An 18,358-nucleotide genomic window follows, 5' to 3' on the forward strand; every position below is an offset into this window, starting at 1 on the left:
GATGCTTCAATTCTCTTAAATCAAGAGTACAACACCCTGACCCTGTCTTCAACCTGCAATAAATAAGGAAACAAAGCGGTCTAACAACACAAAGTTGTGCAGCCCAATCACAAGCAGAGCTTTGTGTAAAATTAAGTAACAGCAACCCATGTTCTGATGCGGTTTGTGCTGAAACAAAGACGCTGTATCCTGCAATGTGACTGAAAACGTTACATAAGATTGTTGATAACTGGATTCAACATAGATCGTAAGATGTCATCAGTGTGCAGGACGTTAAGTTACATAACAGCCGCCTTTAAACTGAAGAGGGCAGCTTTTAATGCAACTATAATAAATGTTTCATCCTGCTGGGGAGGAATGCATCATCTTCGCGTTTATCTCGGCCCACCGGTGCTGGATGAAGTTAAAACGTTTCTTATCGAGCTCCGCAGCTGCAACAGACGACCTTTCAGAGTCAGACTCTGAGGTTAAAGGTTAACTTTAGCATTTAAAAAGATGTATTTACTGCCTTCGTGTCTATGAAAACCCTTCATCTGCAGCTCAGTTTCACTATCAGTGAAACACAGAAGAGCCAGTAAAACTAAAGCTAATCCGACTGAAAGCTCAGCTCGTGTGTAAGTTTAGAGCAGGCTGTTATAAGGACTAATAATACCGATGGGCTCCTGTTTGATTCACCCACCAACTATTTACAAAAATGTAAGCTGTTAATAAGTTAAGCTGATCTATAGAGTATGATGCTTCCTGCAGCTAAAAATGAAAACTGCTCTCTCGGTTCAGCAGCTGCAACAGCGTTCAGTTAATTCATGCTACAAATATTCTGTAGGTGAGTTAAAGTGGGTTTTGGAGAGGAGACGCCACAGTTGGCCTGTTCTTCTCTGCTTTTGCTTGTTTATGGAGGCCGTTTAAAGACTTCAGCAGCAGCTCTGACTGTCGTAAAGATGGCGGGGTCAGGCGGTCGGACAGCCAGCCAATCCCTGGAGTCTGTCAGTCAACCAGCTGCCTCACCAGTCATTTTACCAGGCAGTAAGCCAAGCAATCAGTCAGGAAGCAAGGCTGCTGGCCAGCTAGTCCTTCTGCTAATCCACTCATCAGCTGCATCAGTGAGCCAGGAGTCATCACCCAGCAGGTGAGCTAGCTGACCCGTCAGTCAACCGCTCAATCACACGCATGAATTACATTAAGATGAAAACAAAACAAGGCTCATGTTAAAGTTTACAGCGTACTAAAAGATGAAGAGAGAGTTAACGGACATCTCTACCTTCTGCGGTCAGTAGAGCCTCCCATCGCCCTCAAAACGTCAGTCATGTGAGCGTTTTTGGAACTCTTCAAAAATAATTACAGACGCCGCAGCCAAAGAGAAGGAGGGGAAACACCACGAGCCATGAATACAAACCTCTAACAACAGCGAAAAGAAGAAGAAGAAGAGGAGGAGAATCACCCCAAGCAAAACAAAACACAACAACAGTTTTATTCTGAGAAACAGCTGCTCGTGAGAAGCGACATATCAAATCTAAAAGCTGGCTCGGTACACCGTAAACCACGAAACGTCCTGAAGGAGGAGCCTCTGTAAGCAACGTGGTGACCATATGTTGTGAGAGCAGTCCAGAAATCCTACTTTCTGATGCCATCCTTTGAATCAGAGTTGAACCGCCTTCAAAGTGGCCTTCGAGAGGCCCCCCGACTCTGGTTCTGAACGATTTTAGCGTTACATGCGGTCATTTTCAACACAGAATGAGCAGAACAGTTTGAAGTCCTTATTTAAATTTATAAGGAAAGATGACATGTTGAGCAAGTGGATTGAAACTCAGAGGACTGATTTTATGAAGTCAAGTAAATGCATCACGAGCACGGCGCCACAAGCGAGTCGTTTATGCACCCAAAGCTCACAATTTGGGGCATTTGTAGCCAAAAATAAAGACGGAACGAACTCCGAAATGCTTCTTTCGGGGCTGGATTAATGTTTACTGATATATAAACAGAAAGCCACATTAAGCAGGTTCTTCTGTCGACTGCCTCAGAAAGCAAATCCATTACGAGGAGAATCGTGGAATTCCTGCTTTCAAGGTTGAGTGTTTCCAGAAATCTGACGCATCGTTTGAGCCCAAAATAGGCAACACTGATCAGGAGATACTCCTCTGATGTTACTACAGTCATTTAATCTAATACACAACCTGCTAAAAGCTACTCCCAAAGCTCTCCATCCCTTTTTGGGCCATATAAAGGGAATATGCAGCAGGTTTGGAGGAAATATTCATAGACGGCACCCTCCCTGAGCATCTTTTCACTCATTTCTTTGTAAATCGTGCTTGTCTGGGTGGTTCAGAACACAGAACGTATTTATTCAGGCTTTGTGCTGCTACCAGTCACACGGAGACGTAAACAAGTCGGCGGAGAAGTGACGGGCAGACGGTGACCTGGATGTCCGCATACAGCTGCTCACTGAGGAGATGACATCATCCGTCATGTGTTTATTTAGTGTTTTCTCTCCATTATGTCGGTAGACTGCACATTTATTTTGGATGCTCGCCCCTCTCGTGTTTGCAGCCACACCTTCCATTACTGTCTCCCTTAATAAATTCAGAGCCACGCTCGCGTATGGCATCACGACAGCAAACATCCTCACCTCTCTCCTTCACCCACGCCGTCTCACTTTCCCTCAAGTGCAGCCAGTCGTTCAAAACAAGGCGTCCTGAAGCTACTCATTATCATTCCTGGGCATGAAATGTGGGGAGACTCGGTGGCGGCCATATTGTTGCTGAAGTATGACAACACACAATGAGAGCAGAGCGAGCAGAACCACGACCCCAGGGGAGTGGACAGCCGCAAAATGGAAATCTGATGGAAAATGGAGGCTTTGGCTTCAAGACACCAAGAGGCGTCAACATTTGAGCCCTCAGGGACTCGCTCCAGGCATCATTTTAAACTCACCGTTGGCTGTCATATCAGGAAGAGCTACAAGGCTAATTTCAGTTTCCTGAGTCAGAAAACACCTTAAAAAGTTGCAGCATCCTTCATTCGCTGTTGCCCGGCAACACAAGGAGGAAATCTGGACTAAATCTGTTGCGACTTCCAAAGATCCTGACGGGATTTGTTTCACTGATATCTCATATCGAGCACATTTGTTGACCCCACCGCTTATTCTAAACTCGATTTAAAAAGACATCTTTGCAGACATTTTGTGTTATAGTATCTTATTACAACATCCTTTGGGTTTTGTGGATTTTTAGAAGCCAGAAGGGGTCCTGAGTGTAAAAATGTGTTGCTGGCATCAAGCAAAACCAAACATAGACGTTGAATGATTCAGAAATCAGAGCATTTTGTTCTAACTTTTGGAGAAGGGACGATACACAGAACTGTGACTTCCACAGTTTCCCACTTCTGGCTTCACAGCTCAACACAACAAGCAGAGGGAGACGCTGGGGGGTGACAGACAGCTTTAGAGTGTCTATTTCATTTCATAAAGGAAGCTCCCGGGGAAGAGAAAGGTAAAGGAGAACAAAATGACAAGAAAAGCAGCCAACTCCCCGAGGGAACTGAACAGGAGGGAAAATCATGCTTGCTGTGGAGGTTTCCCACTAATCAAGATCGATTTCTTTCCAACATAAACCCTGCTGCATTACATCCAGTCGCCAGCAACGGTGAGAGATGCATAATGCACCTGCTGCAGTTCCAGACTTTTCCCTTTCTCTCTCATTACCTATTAGGTATGAGGATGACTTCATTCTCTCTCTCATGTCGCAGAGAAAGCGGAGGAGGTGGCTGAAGAAGGAGGACGAAAACAAGCAGGATTCAAGCCAGAAAAAGGAGGAGAAGGGGAGAAAATACTGGCGTGACTGAGGACAAATGCAACAAAGAGGCACATAATGGAGGAAGAGGATCGATGGGAGAAGAGAGGGTGGCGAATGGAAGAGAGATAGCTGAAGAGAGAAGCAGGCGAGCAGCAGTAGCCCCTCCTGTAATCCCACTGCACTTCAGATGAACCTTCTCAGAGGAAGAAGTAGGAGAAAAAAACCTCCCTGATTTCTTCTCCTTATCTAAGCTCCCACGCCCCCCGTCTGAGGTTTCAGTCACTCTGTTCCTTCTCCTCTTACAGCGCATCAGAGCTGGAAGATTTACAACATTTTAATTTAGAAAAGAAAAGGTGTTGACTCAGAGAAAAGGTAGATATACTATCTGTAGGTACACAGCCTGATAACCCAGCGGCCAGCAGATGAAAAAGCCATTTCTAAATCACTCATACGCTGCTGTGTGGGGGCTGCAGCACTGCTACAGATGGCGCAGTAGTCTGGTTTTTATATCAACACTGAGGGAAACTAACGTGTTTATGTGGATTTAAGGTAACAAGATGTTGGTGATGTGGTGGTAAGAACAGCTCAAATAGGCCCCAAAACAGACTGTAGATGTAAAAGTGAAAGAAACTCCACTCCAAACATGCACCAACATGTGGCAAAGTTAGAAACTGAAGCGCTTCCATCATATAAAGCATGTCAAACACCTGCAATCAACCCATCCCACAACTTTGTCCCCTAATTAATCTACTCTAAAGATAGAATTATCCCTCTGCAAAGACACACATACTGTAGTTGTGTTTACTGTATGTTGCATAAAACCTGTTATTTTCACTAAAGTGCTGCTACATGTCAGACAAACTGATTTATTGATCCAACTCTTCTAAAGAAACATGAGATGGAGTCAACGCTGCACTGTACATGTTGTGGATCAAACTTTAAACAGACTACAACCGCAAAATGGTTTGAATTTTTTCCCAATTAGCCGATTTAATATCAGTGAGAAGTGACAACAACCGAAAGATGTCATCAGTAATGAATAAAGTAAAATAAATGATCTGGAAATGTTCTGTAGGTTCAGATAACTGAAGAAACATGTTTTGGACCTTTAGACATGACACACACTGTGCTTATCTTTGTAAAATCTCTGCGTTTTAGCAACTTAAACAGAAAAGTTTATGTTGGCAAAAGATCCGAAAACACCTGTGATTTTATGTCCACATTTCATGGGGAGGACAAGAGGTTTCCGGCCTCTCTCTTCTCCTAAGTGTCCATCTTTCTCCCTCCATCTCCTGCTCTGTATATAGAACAGGAAGTGGAATGTGGGTCAGAGCACATATGCAGAAATGTGCACGGGATAAAAGATCAAAGCTGCGTCCATAACACTTATGAAAGCTCCCGTTATTCCCTTTCACAGGTCTCACTCACTGATAAATGTTGCATGGAGTCGATGAGAGTGCAAAATCTCCAGCTTTTCCAGTGCAAACGACTTCCTCTGTCCAACTGTCACTGCTGGCAGGCGTCCAGACAAACTGCGCGTGTTTATTTAAGAAAACGGCCAAAACCGGGTGGAAAAATTGACCGCTGTAAACATGCAACTGGACGAGGGAGAAGCCTGAATTCCCAACATGTGCACATCTCTTCAGTGATTCAGCTTGTACGGATGCATAAACAGTTCCCTTCAAAAGTCCCTGATCCGTCTTTGCTGCCTTTCTTTGATGTCAATGGTTGGAAATGCAGATTTTTTCCTGCAGGCCACAGAGAGGCTCACTCCAAAGTCATGATACTTTTAATATTGTACCATGAAATGGATTTTGTAGCATTACTTCCAAAATGTGGCACACGAGCCTTCAGATTTGCTAAGGAAGTAGCGTTCGGCACGCTATCTGGAACAAATCAATCACTCTATAATGATCAAGGTGGTTTTCTTAAAGAGAGCAGCTGCTTAAGACTTGCTGCTCAGAGAGAAACGCAAAGAGATCCACGGCCAATACGTCCCATTAAACCTTTTAAAAGGTTTATCTCTGTTAACAGATGACAAAGTTTCTTAATGTGGGTTAAACTTGATCAATAATGCAACTTATTCCACTTGCAGAAAGGCTGTAAACCTGTTTTAAAGATGTTTTAGTTATTAAACGATGTCTCATAATAATTTAATATTTGAACTATAATATCAGAAACCGTGACCTAAATACTGGACTTAAGATAAAGTATCAGGCTTACTGCAGACTGAGCTAAAACCAGCAGGGTTTCATGCTCAAAGACAAGTACAATCTTCATCAGAGTGACCGTTAACCCCGATTAAAAGGACTGTTTTTAGATTCAGTCCACAAATATGTGTGTGAAGATTATAATTTTAAGTTTAAGCTCACTAAGCTGTTGGTTAAAAAAACAGAAAGGGCACGAAAAAAAAAAAAGATTGTAGCTTAAACAAGAAAACTGAGGATATTTTGGCATGTATGCCAGTTTCAGTGGCTAAACTGGCCTCAGGAGAGTAAAATATGTTGAACTCTACTAGAGTTATTATAAGCCTGATTATTTATATTTTTTTAATAGGGAAAGGATTTAAATAAGGGTGCAAAGTGGAGAGTTCAGGAAACCTTTTTAGTTGCATAAAAGTTAAAAAATGCAACAAATTTCTGCAGTCGGATGCAGTGAAGCGAACTTCTAAATCATGTAATGAAACTGGTAATTTATATAGACATAAGATTTCCACTGAAACCCTTTTCAGACACGAGATACGCAACTTTAAAGTCATTGGTCACGTTTCCGTTAATCTTCCTCCCAGTGTCATTCAGACTTAAATGGCACTGTATGTAGAAGAGATTATTAGATGCCTCATTATAGCGTCTGTATTAGTCTGAAGTAAGTAGGTCTGTGCTACATTTCAAAGTAAGTTCTGCCTTTAATTGTTATAAAAGGAAAGCACTGGTGTTATGAAAAAATCATCTCTAACACACAAGAAGTAAAGTTTTTAAAAAATGCAGAAGGCTTTGGCCCAAAATGATGGTGAGAAACAAGTTTGAGGACAGTTTAGAACTGCCTGGTACAGGTTGGAACCAGTTTGGTCCAGTCTGAGAATACGTGACATCATTACCTCGTATGGATGGAATTTCAGATGTTGGCCGAAAGCCAAACCTATCAGGGAGAAGTATTGGGTGTGATGTAACTGTTGCCGGGCAGAAGAGAGGGTGCTTTATTTTTAGAAAAGGCGGGGCCATCCAGAAATTGAGTGAATAAAAGCCTGTACAAACTGGTCTTTTTATGGAAAGAAAGAACTGGTTTATTCTGGTGTCTTTTTGGACCATTTTTTCTGACTCCAAACACTTTAAAAGAACTTTTGCTACCAGAATCGCTGTAATGAAACCTTTTTGATTAATGCTTGTGTAGAAGTCCAGTGTTAAAACTGGCCGAGACCTGGATTTTCTTAGTGCAAATTCAGTGTTATACTGTGCAGATTTAATTACTACTTTAGATTTAGTGCAACAGTCACAGTGTAACTTCTATTTTAATCTTTAGCAGTTTCCTCCTGTTTGTTTGGCTCATAAAAAGCTGAGGAAGAAAAACGACTTGGTTCTGCAGTAGTTATTGTAGGTAAAACCACAGAGGAAGACATTTTAGACAGCGATGATGTTTATTAGCAATCAGATTCCTCTTAGCAGTATATCAGAATCCAAATTAAACCACCTGTATGTATCTGTTAATGTGATTTAAGAGCTGTTAAAGTCGTTTTTTAAGTATTTATTTGACCTTTGGCTCCCCCTACAGTTGTGGGATGTAACACCACTGTTATAAAGCCAAAAGATGCCATCAAAAAAGCTAAACAGTGTCCTGCAGGGCTGAAAACCACAGTTGTGAACTGCGGTATCTCTCCAGCAGTTTTAGGCCCAGGAATGTGCATAAGAAAAGTTAACGTACCTCAAAATGAGTCAGAAGCGCCTTCGTTTTAAGGTTCACAAACCAAACTAGATATGTATTTAGTGGCAACTAGATTTATTTGTAACTCAAAACACACAACCAAGCTGTATAAAACCAAACTGATGCTCAAGTCAACAGCAGACCGTGTTGTGTTTCCATCCATCGTTTTAATGTTATTTCCATTTAGAACCGAGACATTGCTTTTTCAGTAAGATTATGTACATGAAACAAGTGACTTAAATGCCTGCTAACATATACAATGGGTCAAAATTCTTCTAGTAAATCACTCTTTCTGATGCTGGACCCTTTTCTTTGGCAGTGGAGTCATATTTTTCATCAGATTTCTGACATTAATATGGATGGCATGAAGCAACATGGTCAAAATATTTGAGGAAAACTCGTCCAAGATGAATTCTTAGTTTCACAGTTGCTAAGATTTCGTTGCCATTTTTGATTCATTTTTAGGGGAAAAGGTGACTGGAAACGGATTAAACTGGAAAAAAAAGACTTCCTTGAGTTGGTTTTCGCCCATTTCAGATAAGACTTAATGTGCATGAATGGGAATGGAAACAACTGAGCTGATAAAGATTACAATGACGTGACTCACGAGCCGTTTCCAGTCTGAGCCACCAAACAAACTCCAATGATTCTTCTCAGATATTCCCAGACTTCAGAGTTCCTGTTCAAGGCCTTTTACCATTTTACAGAGTTGCCGTTTTGCTTTTCTTCATAACCTATACGGTCACCTGGTGGCGACGTACGCAGCCTGGTTTATTCACTTCAAACACTCAGCTAAGATGACTGAATGGAAACCTGGCAGATTCAATAACATCTGCCTGGTAAAAGTGCAACCAGATTCTCTTGGAACATTCATTTTTCTTTCCTATGTTCTTACAAATTTCCCTTCACATCTTGACCTCAAAGCATTTTCCTCCAAGCAAAAGACATGGGACAATTTTAATGGCTAACAGTTTGAGTCGTCCCAGTAGAAAAGATACTGGTGAAGTTAATGATGGCTCCGTTCCATTACGTGTCCCAGAGCCAACTCAAAGTTAGAGCTTCCACACGAGTGGAAATAAAACCAAAACAAATCAAAATGTCCGCTAGCACACCCACTCTTTCCCATCAACAGCTTTTGGCAGGCTAATTAAAAGCAACAAAACGTACGAGTACACACTGAAAAGTGTCCCTTACCTCGGTGACGTCCATGACCTTGATGGCCGCCAGTTGTCCCGTCTTAACATGACGACCCTGGAAAGAAAACGGAAAAGGAAAGATGATGAAAATCTAAATATCATTAATCTTCTCAGAGGACAATCAGAAACACAATGCAACAATAATACTTTACTTTTTTAACCCAACACAAGTCAAAAAGTGGACAATTTCCAGTGAGGACTGGCTGTAAAACTGATGGAAAGAATCAGAAAGCTTTCCAGATGACAGTTTTATAGGCTGAGTAAACATTTAGGGTGACTCAGTTGGTCATAAAAACAGGAACCACATTCATAACAAGTTATTTGCCTCTACAATAGCACAGAGAATCACAGGCGACCATCCAAACCTTCAGCATTCCTCAACACACTGCAGCCTGTGTTTCCAGTGTAGTGCGAAGAAAAGAAAACTTAACACTCATGTTTTCAGGAAAAAAGCAAACATTCAAAATCCAAACAAGCTGAATGATGTGAAACTGTATGCAAACTGGGACGAGAGGCAGTAAAAAGCAGCGTTTATCTCGCCTGCAGCATATTTCATGCACAATAATCCTATTTATTCACTTTCCTTTACGGAGTTATCTTCATCATAAATTACATTAATTCTAAGTTTAAAGGCTGATGCATATTTAGTCTAATTTAACCCAAAAAGATGCAGAGGACTTGAGAAGTGTGAGCTAGAAAGGAGCTTTCCACCAGTAAAGCATTTGTCTGTCAGAAGCAGCACGATGTGGCCATTTTACTTTTGGTCCAGTCGGGTCCAGAGGTGCCACGAAGGATTGTTTTACCTTAAAAATAGTCTGGGATTGCTTCCATTAAGGAATTATATGTATAAAAAATAAAGAAATTCAACTGTTTCCTACAGGCAAAAGCAACTTTAGTGTTCACTTAAAGCCCGGCATTAGCTCCCACTCTCCCCACGATGTTTCAGAAATATGGAAACCAACTCGCCACCATCTGTAAAGTCTGCTTCTACCAAATAACCGCCTGAAATGCAACATTATCCCTTTCTAACCTGTATGTGAAGCTGCCAAAGCATCAAGAAGACGAACTGCAACCAATAACCAGACAAAGATCAGGCCAAACTTTAAATGCAAATATTGCTAATGGAGAGCTTGGTTCATGAAGATCTTCTTCGTCTATACAAGATAAACTTATTATAAGAGTAGACAAAGTAGCAGAAACTAATTCTAGTTGTTTAGGTCCCCTCTGGGGCTTTATTTCTGTAAAGTTTGAGCAAACAAATCTTTAAATACAGCAGAGACCCCGCAACAAGGAGCAAAAGCGGGAAGAAATTGCTCCATCTTCTCATTTATAGCCATCCACTCGTGATCAGATAAGCCAGAACACAAGCCTGGAAACAGCCTTCGAGTCTGTTTTGAGTTCTTCTCAGCCCAAAAGCAACGGTGTGCAGAGATCCTGCTCGGAGACACTTTTTCACCGCAACGTGACCAGAGCAGTAAGCTTAACACTGAGGTTCAACTCTGCTAACAGCATCAGACGCTTCCACGGACGAGGAAGAAAAAGAAATGTCTGCATCATGTTTGTAGACCGTCTGTGGATGAGTGTCTGAACCACGATCGGGTTTCCTTTGTGAAAGAAGGGGCTGCGACATCCGAGCCTGCGACCTCTGGTCCCGAATGAGCTGACGAGGTCCACAGCCGGACTGATGAGAGATTAACCCGGTTTGGTTTAGCCACAGGGGACATGTGTGTGTGTGTGGCGGCGGGGTTACTGAAAATGTCAAGTCGGACCGAGGGAACAAACTGTGGGAACTTCAGCATGAGAACAGAAAGAGGATGGAGATGATGACCACGTTCGGATTTACTTCGTATGATCAAAAGATTGTCATATCGTGACAAACTAGCATCACAAATATTCTGTCCTGTCGATGCAAAGTGTAGGATTTTAGAGAACATCAAAGTAAAATAAAGTAAAATGAGTCGTGTCAGCTGAACACACAAAGGTGTGAAAGCTGAGAGGGAGAGAGAAGAGCCTTACTTTAAGAGTCATTTTAAAGGCAACAAGTCCTCCTACATCAGATAAATATTTATCTATATACACTTCCCCCAGGGAGAAATCTTTATAAAGCGATAATCTGAGATCTGAATGAAATCGGGACGAATCTCACAAGAGTTGTGGCAAACTTCCGGGATCTTGATCTGAATCCAGGCTGTTTAAGACGGTCTTTCTCACATCTTGGTTACGACAAAAATCAAACATGTTGCAAACTGTGTTGTTCACATACAAACAGGAAGCGGGAAGCTGTGGCCGATAGCTACCGTGGCGATGAGGCAAAAAACGTACGGTTCAAATGGATCGTACAAAGAAGGAGGGACTAATGGCAACGGCACGAATGTTTCCACGACGTTTCATCTCCTTTGTACCACGACATTCTAATCTGACTCACTTAGAGCCGCCCACTTGTGATCAGATAACCCAGAACGCAAGCTAGCAGCCAGTGGAAACAGCCTCCGAGTCAGTTTTGAGTTCCTCAATATGACATCTAATTACTAATCAGCTAATGACCACCAAGGTTTTCACAGATGTGTTTTATCAGGAATCTAAAATGCAGCTTAAACACAGAGTGTCGCTACAACAGATCATATTCTCCTACACTGGACAATATCTGCTACGATTTCATATGAACCACAGGATCTAAAAGCTTTTGGTAAATCAGTAAAAACAGCGTTCAGAGTTAATTTCAGAGCGGCACAGTGGTGGTGTTGCCTCACTCCGGCTGCCTCCCACCATCCAAAAACAGGCATGTTCTCCAGATCGTCCCTAGGAGTGGGTGTTAGCATCCATAGTTAGGGTTTGTCTCTGTGTGACTCTGGATTAAACGGGTATAGAAAATGGATGGATGGCTGAATTCATTTCAGTTTCAGTCATATAGCTCTAAATCTGGTGCCACATCCAGGTCCTTTTCCCCCGTCGAGGCACGTTCACCTTCCAGCTCCCGTCCACACGGCAGAAGAAGCACTTTTTTTTTCTTTAGCAGCAGTTTGAAACTGACTTAACTTAAACAGTCGCAGATAAAATGATGTAATAATACTTTATAACGGTGTAAGAGTTTTCACTCTGAATGCAGACTTTAAGCAGAAATGTGTCATCATTCACAGGATCTGTGCCTAGGCTCAACGTGTCATGGCCGAGTTACTAATCACATGCCTTTGGAGTTGGACTTTTAAAAGAAAATGTTGATTAACGGAACTTTTACACAAGTTTACGGTATTAGTTTCTGTCTTAAAGCTGTCTTCCAACTCTGGAAAAGCTACTGCAACAGGCCGACCACATCCAGCTCCATTAAACTGCTGAGTCATCGCTTCTTCTCATGACACAAACAAGGTGTTCTCCACACAAAATGTGCACACACACACCAACCAACCAGCACTAATGGATGCAGTCACCACAAAGACTAGTACAGACTATTTTCTCTGCCTTGCTTTTTCAGTCTGACTTCAGTGCCTCACATTGAGTTTAACAGTAGTGTTGGTTAGCAACACATATCAGCTGATAATGCAGGTTTATTAAGTATGTATGTGTGTTTTTACTCCTCAGACACACTCCACATTCCTTCAACACACACACACACCCTGAGGCTGACAGACACATATAGAAGCTGCTGTATGGACACAGATGACATCATGACAGAAACTAATGAATGAACGTGTCGGTTTCCTTCCTGAGGTCGAGTTTCATAAGAATCCCTGAAGTGAAAAACACACTCAACCAGAAAGACTGTGTGCGTGAAAATAAGCCGTTTATTAAAGAAATGAATGATCAACAGGATGCCGTTTAAATTACTAACAAATCGTTGTGTGCGTCTCCTCCGTGTGAGAGAAAGGTGACCTCAGAACAAACCGCCTCCCTCCCACCGACACACAAAGACAGGCGTTAAACGGTGACATCATCTTCTGTGGTTCCTTTGTTCAACAACACACCTGGCCAGCATGAGCATACATCTGTCTGCCAGAAGAACGAAGAGGATCAGAACCGATTCTGCTGACGACGGCTACAAAATTAGTCAGAATCTTTTGGAGGTGGATTCTCAGTCATTTAGGTCATCGTAATCCTAAGAGCTCGATTGAGGGCAGCTGGAGGACGACTTCTTCTGGAGGAAAAAGATGTCCAGTTGCCCTTTTTCGAGCTTGTTGGAAAATCATAAAGTATCATAGACTTGGTTCTCTTTTACAAAGCTCGGTCATCGTTAAACTGCAAACGTACACAAGGTGGAGTTCCACTTACAGCTTCAGCTATTATTACACCCTTCTGTCTCTGTTCAGTCTTCTATGTAAAGCGCCGCGATTAACAAAAAGCAACAAGATGGAGTAAAGTTTACATTATAATCTTTTAAGCCAGCTGCTTTACTTTGTTACCACTTAAACAACATAGTATGAAGCCCTTTTCAAGCAGTTGATACGCAACATCAATGGCTGAAAGAGCCACTGTGCGCGGTTGATATTCACAAGAACTGACAGTTTCATACATTTTCATACGTTTCATGTTTTTTCCATAAATTTGAATGCATGTTTTTTTTTTCTTTTCATGTTTGTTTGCCTTTTTTTTTTTTTCATACTGTTGTATAAGTGGTTTTCTAATACGTTTCTATGCTTGTTTTTACATTATATTACATACATTACCATGCATATTTTTTTCCATGCGTTTGTGTACGTGGTTTTTTTTCATGTTTGTATGCGTATTTTTTTTTTCCATACGTTTGTATACGTTTTTATTTCATATGTTTGTATGCATGTTTTTTGACACGTTTGTAGGCATGTTTAATTCATACATTTGAATGTTTTTTTTTTCCCCCATACATTTGTATTCTTTTTTTTTTTTTCGTTTGTATGTGCATTTTTTCCCCATACATTTGTAGACACTTCTTAATACGTTTGAATGCGTTTTTTTTTTTTTTATTTCCATACATTGGTAGGATAGTGGTAAGATTGTCACCGTTCATGTGGGTGACTTGAGTTCAATTCCCCTTCATGACACCTTTCCGTATATATATATTTTTTTTTACACGTTTGTATGCACATTTTTTTTCCCCATACATTTTTAGGCGTTTCTTAATACGTTTGTATACGGTTTTTTTTTTCATATGTTTGTATGCATGTTTTTTTACATGTTTGTAGGCATGCTTAATTCATACATTTGAATGTTTTTTTTCCCCATACATTTGTATTCTTTTTTTTTTCGTTTGTATGTGCATTTTTTCCCCATACCTTTGTAGGCACTTCTTAATACGTTTGAATGCGTGTTCTTTCCTAATGTTTGAATGCGTTTTTTATTTTTTTATTTCCATACATTGGTAGGATAGTGGTAAGATTGTCACCGTTCATGTGGGTGACTTGAGTTAAATTCCCCTTCATGACACCTTTCCGTATATATATATTTTTTTACACACCTTTTTAGGCGTTTCTCAATACGTTTGTATACGTTTTTTTCATACGTTTGTATACGTGTTTTTTTCATACGTATGTATGCGGAGTTTTTTTCCCCATCATACGTTTGTATGCGTGTTTTTTTCCCCATCATACGTTTGTATGCGTGTTTTTTTCCCCATCATACGTTTGTATGCGTGTTTTTTTCCCCCATCATACGTTTGTATGCGGGGTTTTTTTTCCCCCCATACATTTGTATGCGTGTTTTTTTTCATACGTTTGTATACAGGGTTTTTTTCATACGTATGTATGCGGAGTTTTTTTCCCCATCATACGTTTGTATGCGTGTTTTTTTCCCCATCATACGTTTGTATGCGTGTTTTTTTCCCCATCATACGTTTGTATGCGTGTTTTTTTCCCCCATCATACGTTTGTATGCGGGGTTTTTTTTCCCCCCATACATTTGTATGCGTGTTTTTTTTCATACGTTTGTATACAGGGTTTTTTTCATACGTTTGTATACGGGTTTTTTTTTCATATGTTTGTATGCATGTTTTTTGACATGTTTGTAGGCATGCTTAATTCATACATTTGAATGTTTTTTTTCCCCATACATTTGTATTCTTTTTTTTTTCGTTTGTATGTGCATTTTTTCCCCATACCTTTGTAGGAACTTCTTAATACGTTTGAATACGTGTTCTTTCCTAATGTTTGAATGCCTTTTTTTTTTTTTTTTTTTTTTTTTTTAGGATAGTGGTAAGATTGTCACCGTTCATGTGGGTGACTTGAGTTCAATTCCCCTTCATGACACCTTTCCGTATATATATATTTTTTTTACACGTTTGTATGCACATTTTTTTTCCCCCATACCTTTTTAGGCGTTTCTTAATACGTTTGTATGCGTGTTTTTTTTTCCCATCATACATTTGTATGCGTGTTTTTTTTTTCCCCATCATACGTTTGTATGCGTGTTTTTTTTTTCCCATCATACGTTTGTATGCGTGATTTTTTTCATACGTTTGTATGCGTTTCCCCCCCCCCCCCCCCCATACATTTGTATGCGGGTTTTTTTCATATGTTTGTAGGCATGCTTAATTCATACATTTGAATGTTTTTTTTCCCCATACATTTGTATTCTTTTTTTTTTCGTTTGTATGTGCATTTTTTCCCCATACCTTTGTAGGCACTTCTTAATACGTTTGAATGCGTGTTCTTTCCTAATGTTTGAATGCGTTTTTTATTTTTTTATTTCCATACATTGGTAGGATAGTGGTAAGATTGCCACCGTTCATGTGGGTGACTTGAGTTCAATTCCCCTTCATGACACCTTTCCGTATATATATATTTTTTTTACACGTTTGTATGCACATTTTTTTTCCCCCATACCTTTTTAGGCGTTTCTTAATACGTTTGTATGTTTGTGTTTTTTTTTCCCATCATACATTTGTATGCGTGTTTTTTTTTTCCCCATCATACGTTTGTATGCGTGTTTTTTTTTCCCCATCATACGTTTGTATGCGTGTTTTTTTTTCCCATGATACATTTGTATGCGTGTTTTTTTTTCCCCCCCATACATTTGTATGCGGGGTTTTTTTTCCCCCCATACGTTTGTATACGGGGGTTTTTTCATACGTTTGTATGCGTGATTTTTTTCATACGTTTGTATGCGTGTTTTTTTTTCCCCCCCATACGTTTGTATGCGGGGGTTTTTTTCCCCCATACATTTGTATACGGGGGTTTTTTCATACGTTTGTATGCGTGATTTTTTTCATACGTTTGTATGCGTTTTTTTTTCCCATCATACATTTGTATGCAGGTTTTGTTTTTCCCCATCATACGTTTGTATGCGTGTTTTTTTTTCCCCCATCATACGTTTGTATGCGTGGTTTTTTTTTCCCCATCATACGTTTGTATGCGTGTTTTTTTTTTCCCCCCATACGTTTGTATGCGGGGGTTTTTTTCCCCCATACGTTTGTATACGGGGGTTTTTTCATACATTTGTATGCGTGATATTTTTCATACGTTTGTATGCGTTTCCCCCCCCCCCCCATACATTTGTATGCGGGTTTTTTTCCTTTTTATGCATTTCTTAATACGTTTGAATGCGTGTTATATATATATATATATATATAATTTTTTTCATACGTTTGTATGCGGTTTTTGTTTCCCCCCCATACGTTTGTATGCGTGTTTTTTTTTTCCCCATCATACGTTTGTATGCGTGTTTTTTTTTTCCCCATCATACGTTTGTATGCGTGTTTTTTTTTTTCCCATCATACGTTTGTATGCGTGTTTTTTTTTTCCCCATCATACGTTTGTATGCGTGGTTTTTTTTCTTCCCCATCATACGTTTGTATGCGTGTTTTTTTTTTCCCCATCATACGTTTGTATGCGTGGTTTTTTTTCCCCCCCATACGTTTGTATGCGGGGGTTTTTTTCCCCCCCCATACGTTTGTATGCGGGGGTTTTTTCCCCCCCCCATACGTTTGTATGCGGGGGTTTTTTTCCCCCATACATTTGTATACGGGGGTTTTTTCATACGTTTGTATGCGTGATTTTTTTCATACGTTTGTATGCGTTTTTTTTTCCCATCATACATTTGTATGCAGGTTTTGTTTTTCCCCATCATACGTTTGTATGCGTGTTTTTTTTTCCCCCATCATACGTTTGTATGCGTGGTTTTTTTTCCCCATCATACGTTTGTATGCGTGTTTTTTTTTTCCCCATCATACGTTTGTATGCGTGGTTTTTTTTTCCCCATCATACGTTTGTATGCGTGTTTTTTTTTTCCCCCCATACGTTTGTATGCGGGGGTTTTTTTCCCCCATACGTTTGTATACGGGGGTTTTTTCATACATTTGTATGCGTGATATTTTTCATACGTTTGTATGCGTTTTCCCCCCCCCCCCCATACATTTGTATGCGGGTTTTTTTCCTTTTTATGCATTTCTTAATACGTTTGAATGCGTGTTATATATATATATATATATAATTTTTTTCATACGTTTGTATGCGGTTTTTGTTTCCCCCCCATACGTTTGTATGCGTGTTTTTTTTTTCCCCATCATACGTTTGTATGCGTGTTTTTTTTTTCCCCATCATACGTTTGTATGCGTGTTTTTTTTTTCCCCATCATACGTTTGTATGCGTGTTTTTTTTTTCCCCATCATACGTTTGTATGCGTGTTTTTTTTTTCCCCATCATACGTTTGTATGCGTGGTTTTTTTTCTTCCCCATCATACGTTTGTATGCGTGTTTTTTTTTTCCCCATCATACGTTTGTATGCGTGGGTTTTTTTTCCCCCCCATACGTTTGTATGCGGGGGTTTTTTTCCCCCCCCATACGTTTGTATGCGGGGGTTTTTTCCCCCCCCCATACGTTTGTATGCGGGGGTTTTTTTCCCCCCCCATACGTTTGTATGCGGGGGTTTTTTCATACGTTTGTATGCGTGATTTTTTTCATACGTTTGTATGCGTTTTTTTTTTCCCCCCATACGTTTGTATGCGTGTTTTTTTTTCCCCCCCATACGTTTGTATGCGGGGGTTTTTTTCCCCCCCCATACGTTTGTATGCGGGGGTTTTTTTCCCCCCCCATACGTTTGTATGCGGGGGTTTTTTTCCCCCATACATTTGTATACGGGGGTTTTTTCATACGTTTGTATGCGTGATTTTTTTCATACGTTTGTATGCGTTTTTTTTTCCCCCCATACGTTTGTATGCAGGTTTTGTTTTTCCCCATCATACGTTTGTATGCGTGTTTTTTTTTCCCCCATCATACGTTTGTATGCGTGTTTTTTTTTTCCCCATCATACGTTTGTATGCGTGTTTTTTTTTCCCCCATCATACGTTTGTATGCGTGTTTTTTTTTTCCCCATCATACGTTTGTATGCGTTTTTTTTTTCCCCCCATACGTTTGTATGCGTGTTTTTTTTCCCCCCCATACATTTGTATGCGGGGGTTTTTTTCCCCCATACGTTTGTATACGGGGGTTTTTTCATACGTTTGTATGCGTGATTTTTTTCATACGTTTGTATGCGGTTTTTTTTCCCATCATA

General features: G+C 40.4%; 1 protein-coding gene across 5 annotated transcripts in view; it reads right to left on the reverse strand.

Annotated features, from left to right (window-relative positions):
- Nucleotides 1-18,358, reverse strand: part of map4k4 (mitogen-activated protein kinase kinase kinase kinase 4) — an 81,612-nt gene that overhangs the window by 30,965 nt on the left and 32,289 nt on the right. For all 5 annotated transcript variants that reach the window (XM_072397478.1, XM_072397477.1, XM_072397479.1 and 2 more), the window contains exon 3: nucleotides 8,901-8,957. In XM_072397478.1, coding sequence (XP_072253579.1) covers nucleotides 8,901-8,957 — 57 coding nt within the window. The remainder of the gene's footprint in view (nucleotides 1-8,900; nucleotides 8,958-18,358) is intronic.

The sequence above is a fragment of the Leuresthes tenuis genome, unplaced genomic scaffold (assembly GCF_036924035.1).
Source record: "Leuresthes tenuis unplaced genomic scaffold, fLeuTen1.0.hap1 SCAF_12, whole genome shotgun sequence".
In the NCBI taxonomy this organism is placed as follows: domain Eukaryota; kingdom Metazoa; phylum Chordata; class Actinopteri; order Atheriniformes; family Atherinopsidae; genus Leuresthes; species Leuresthes tenuis.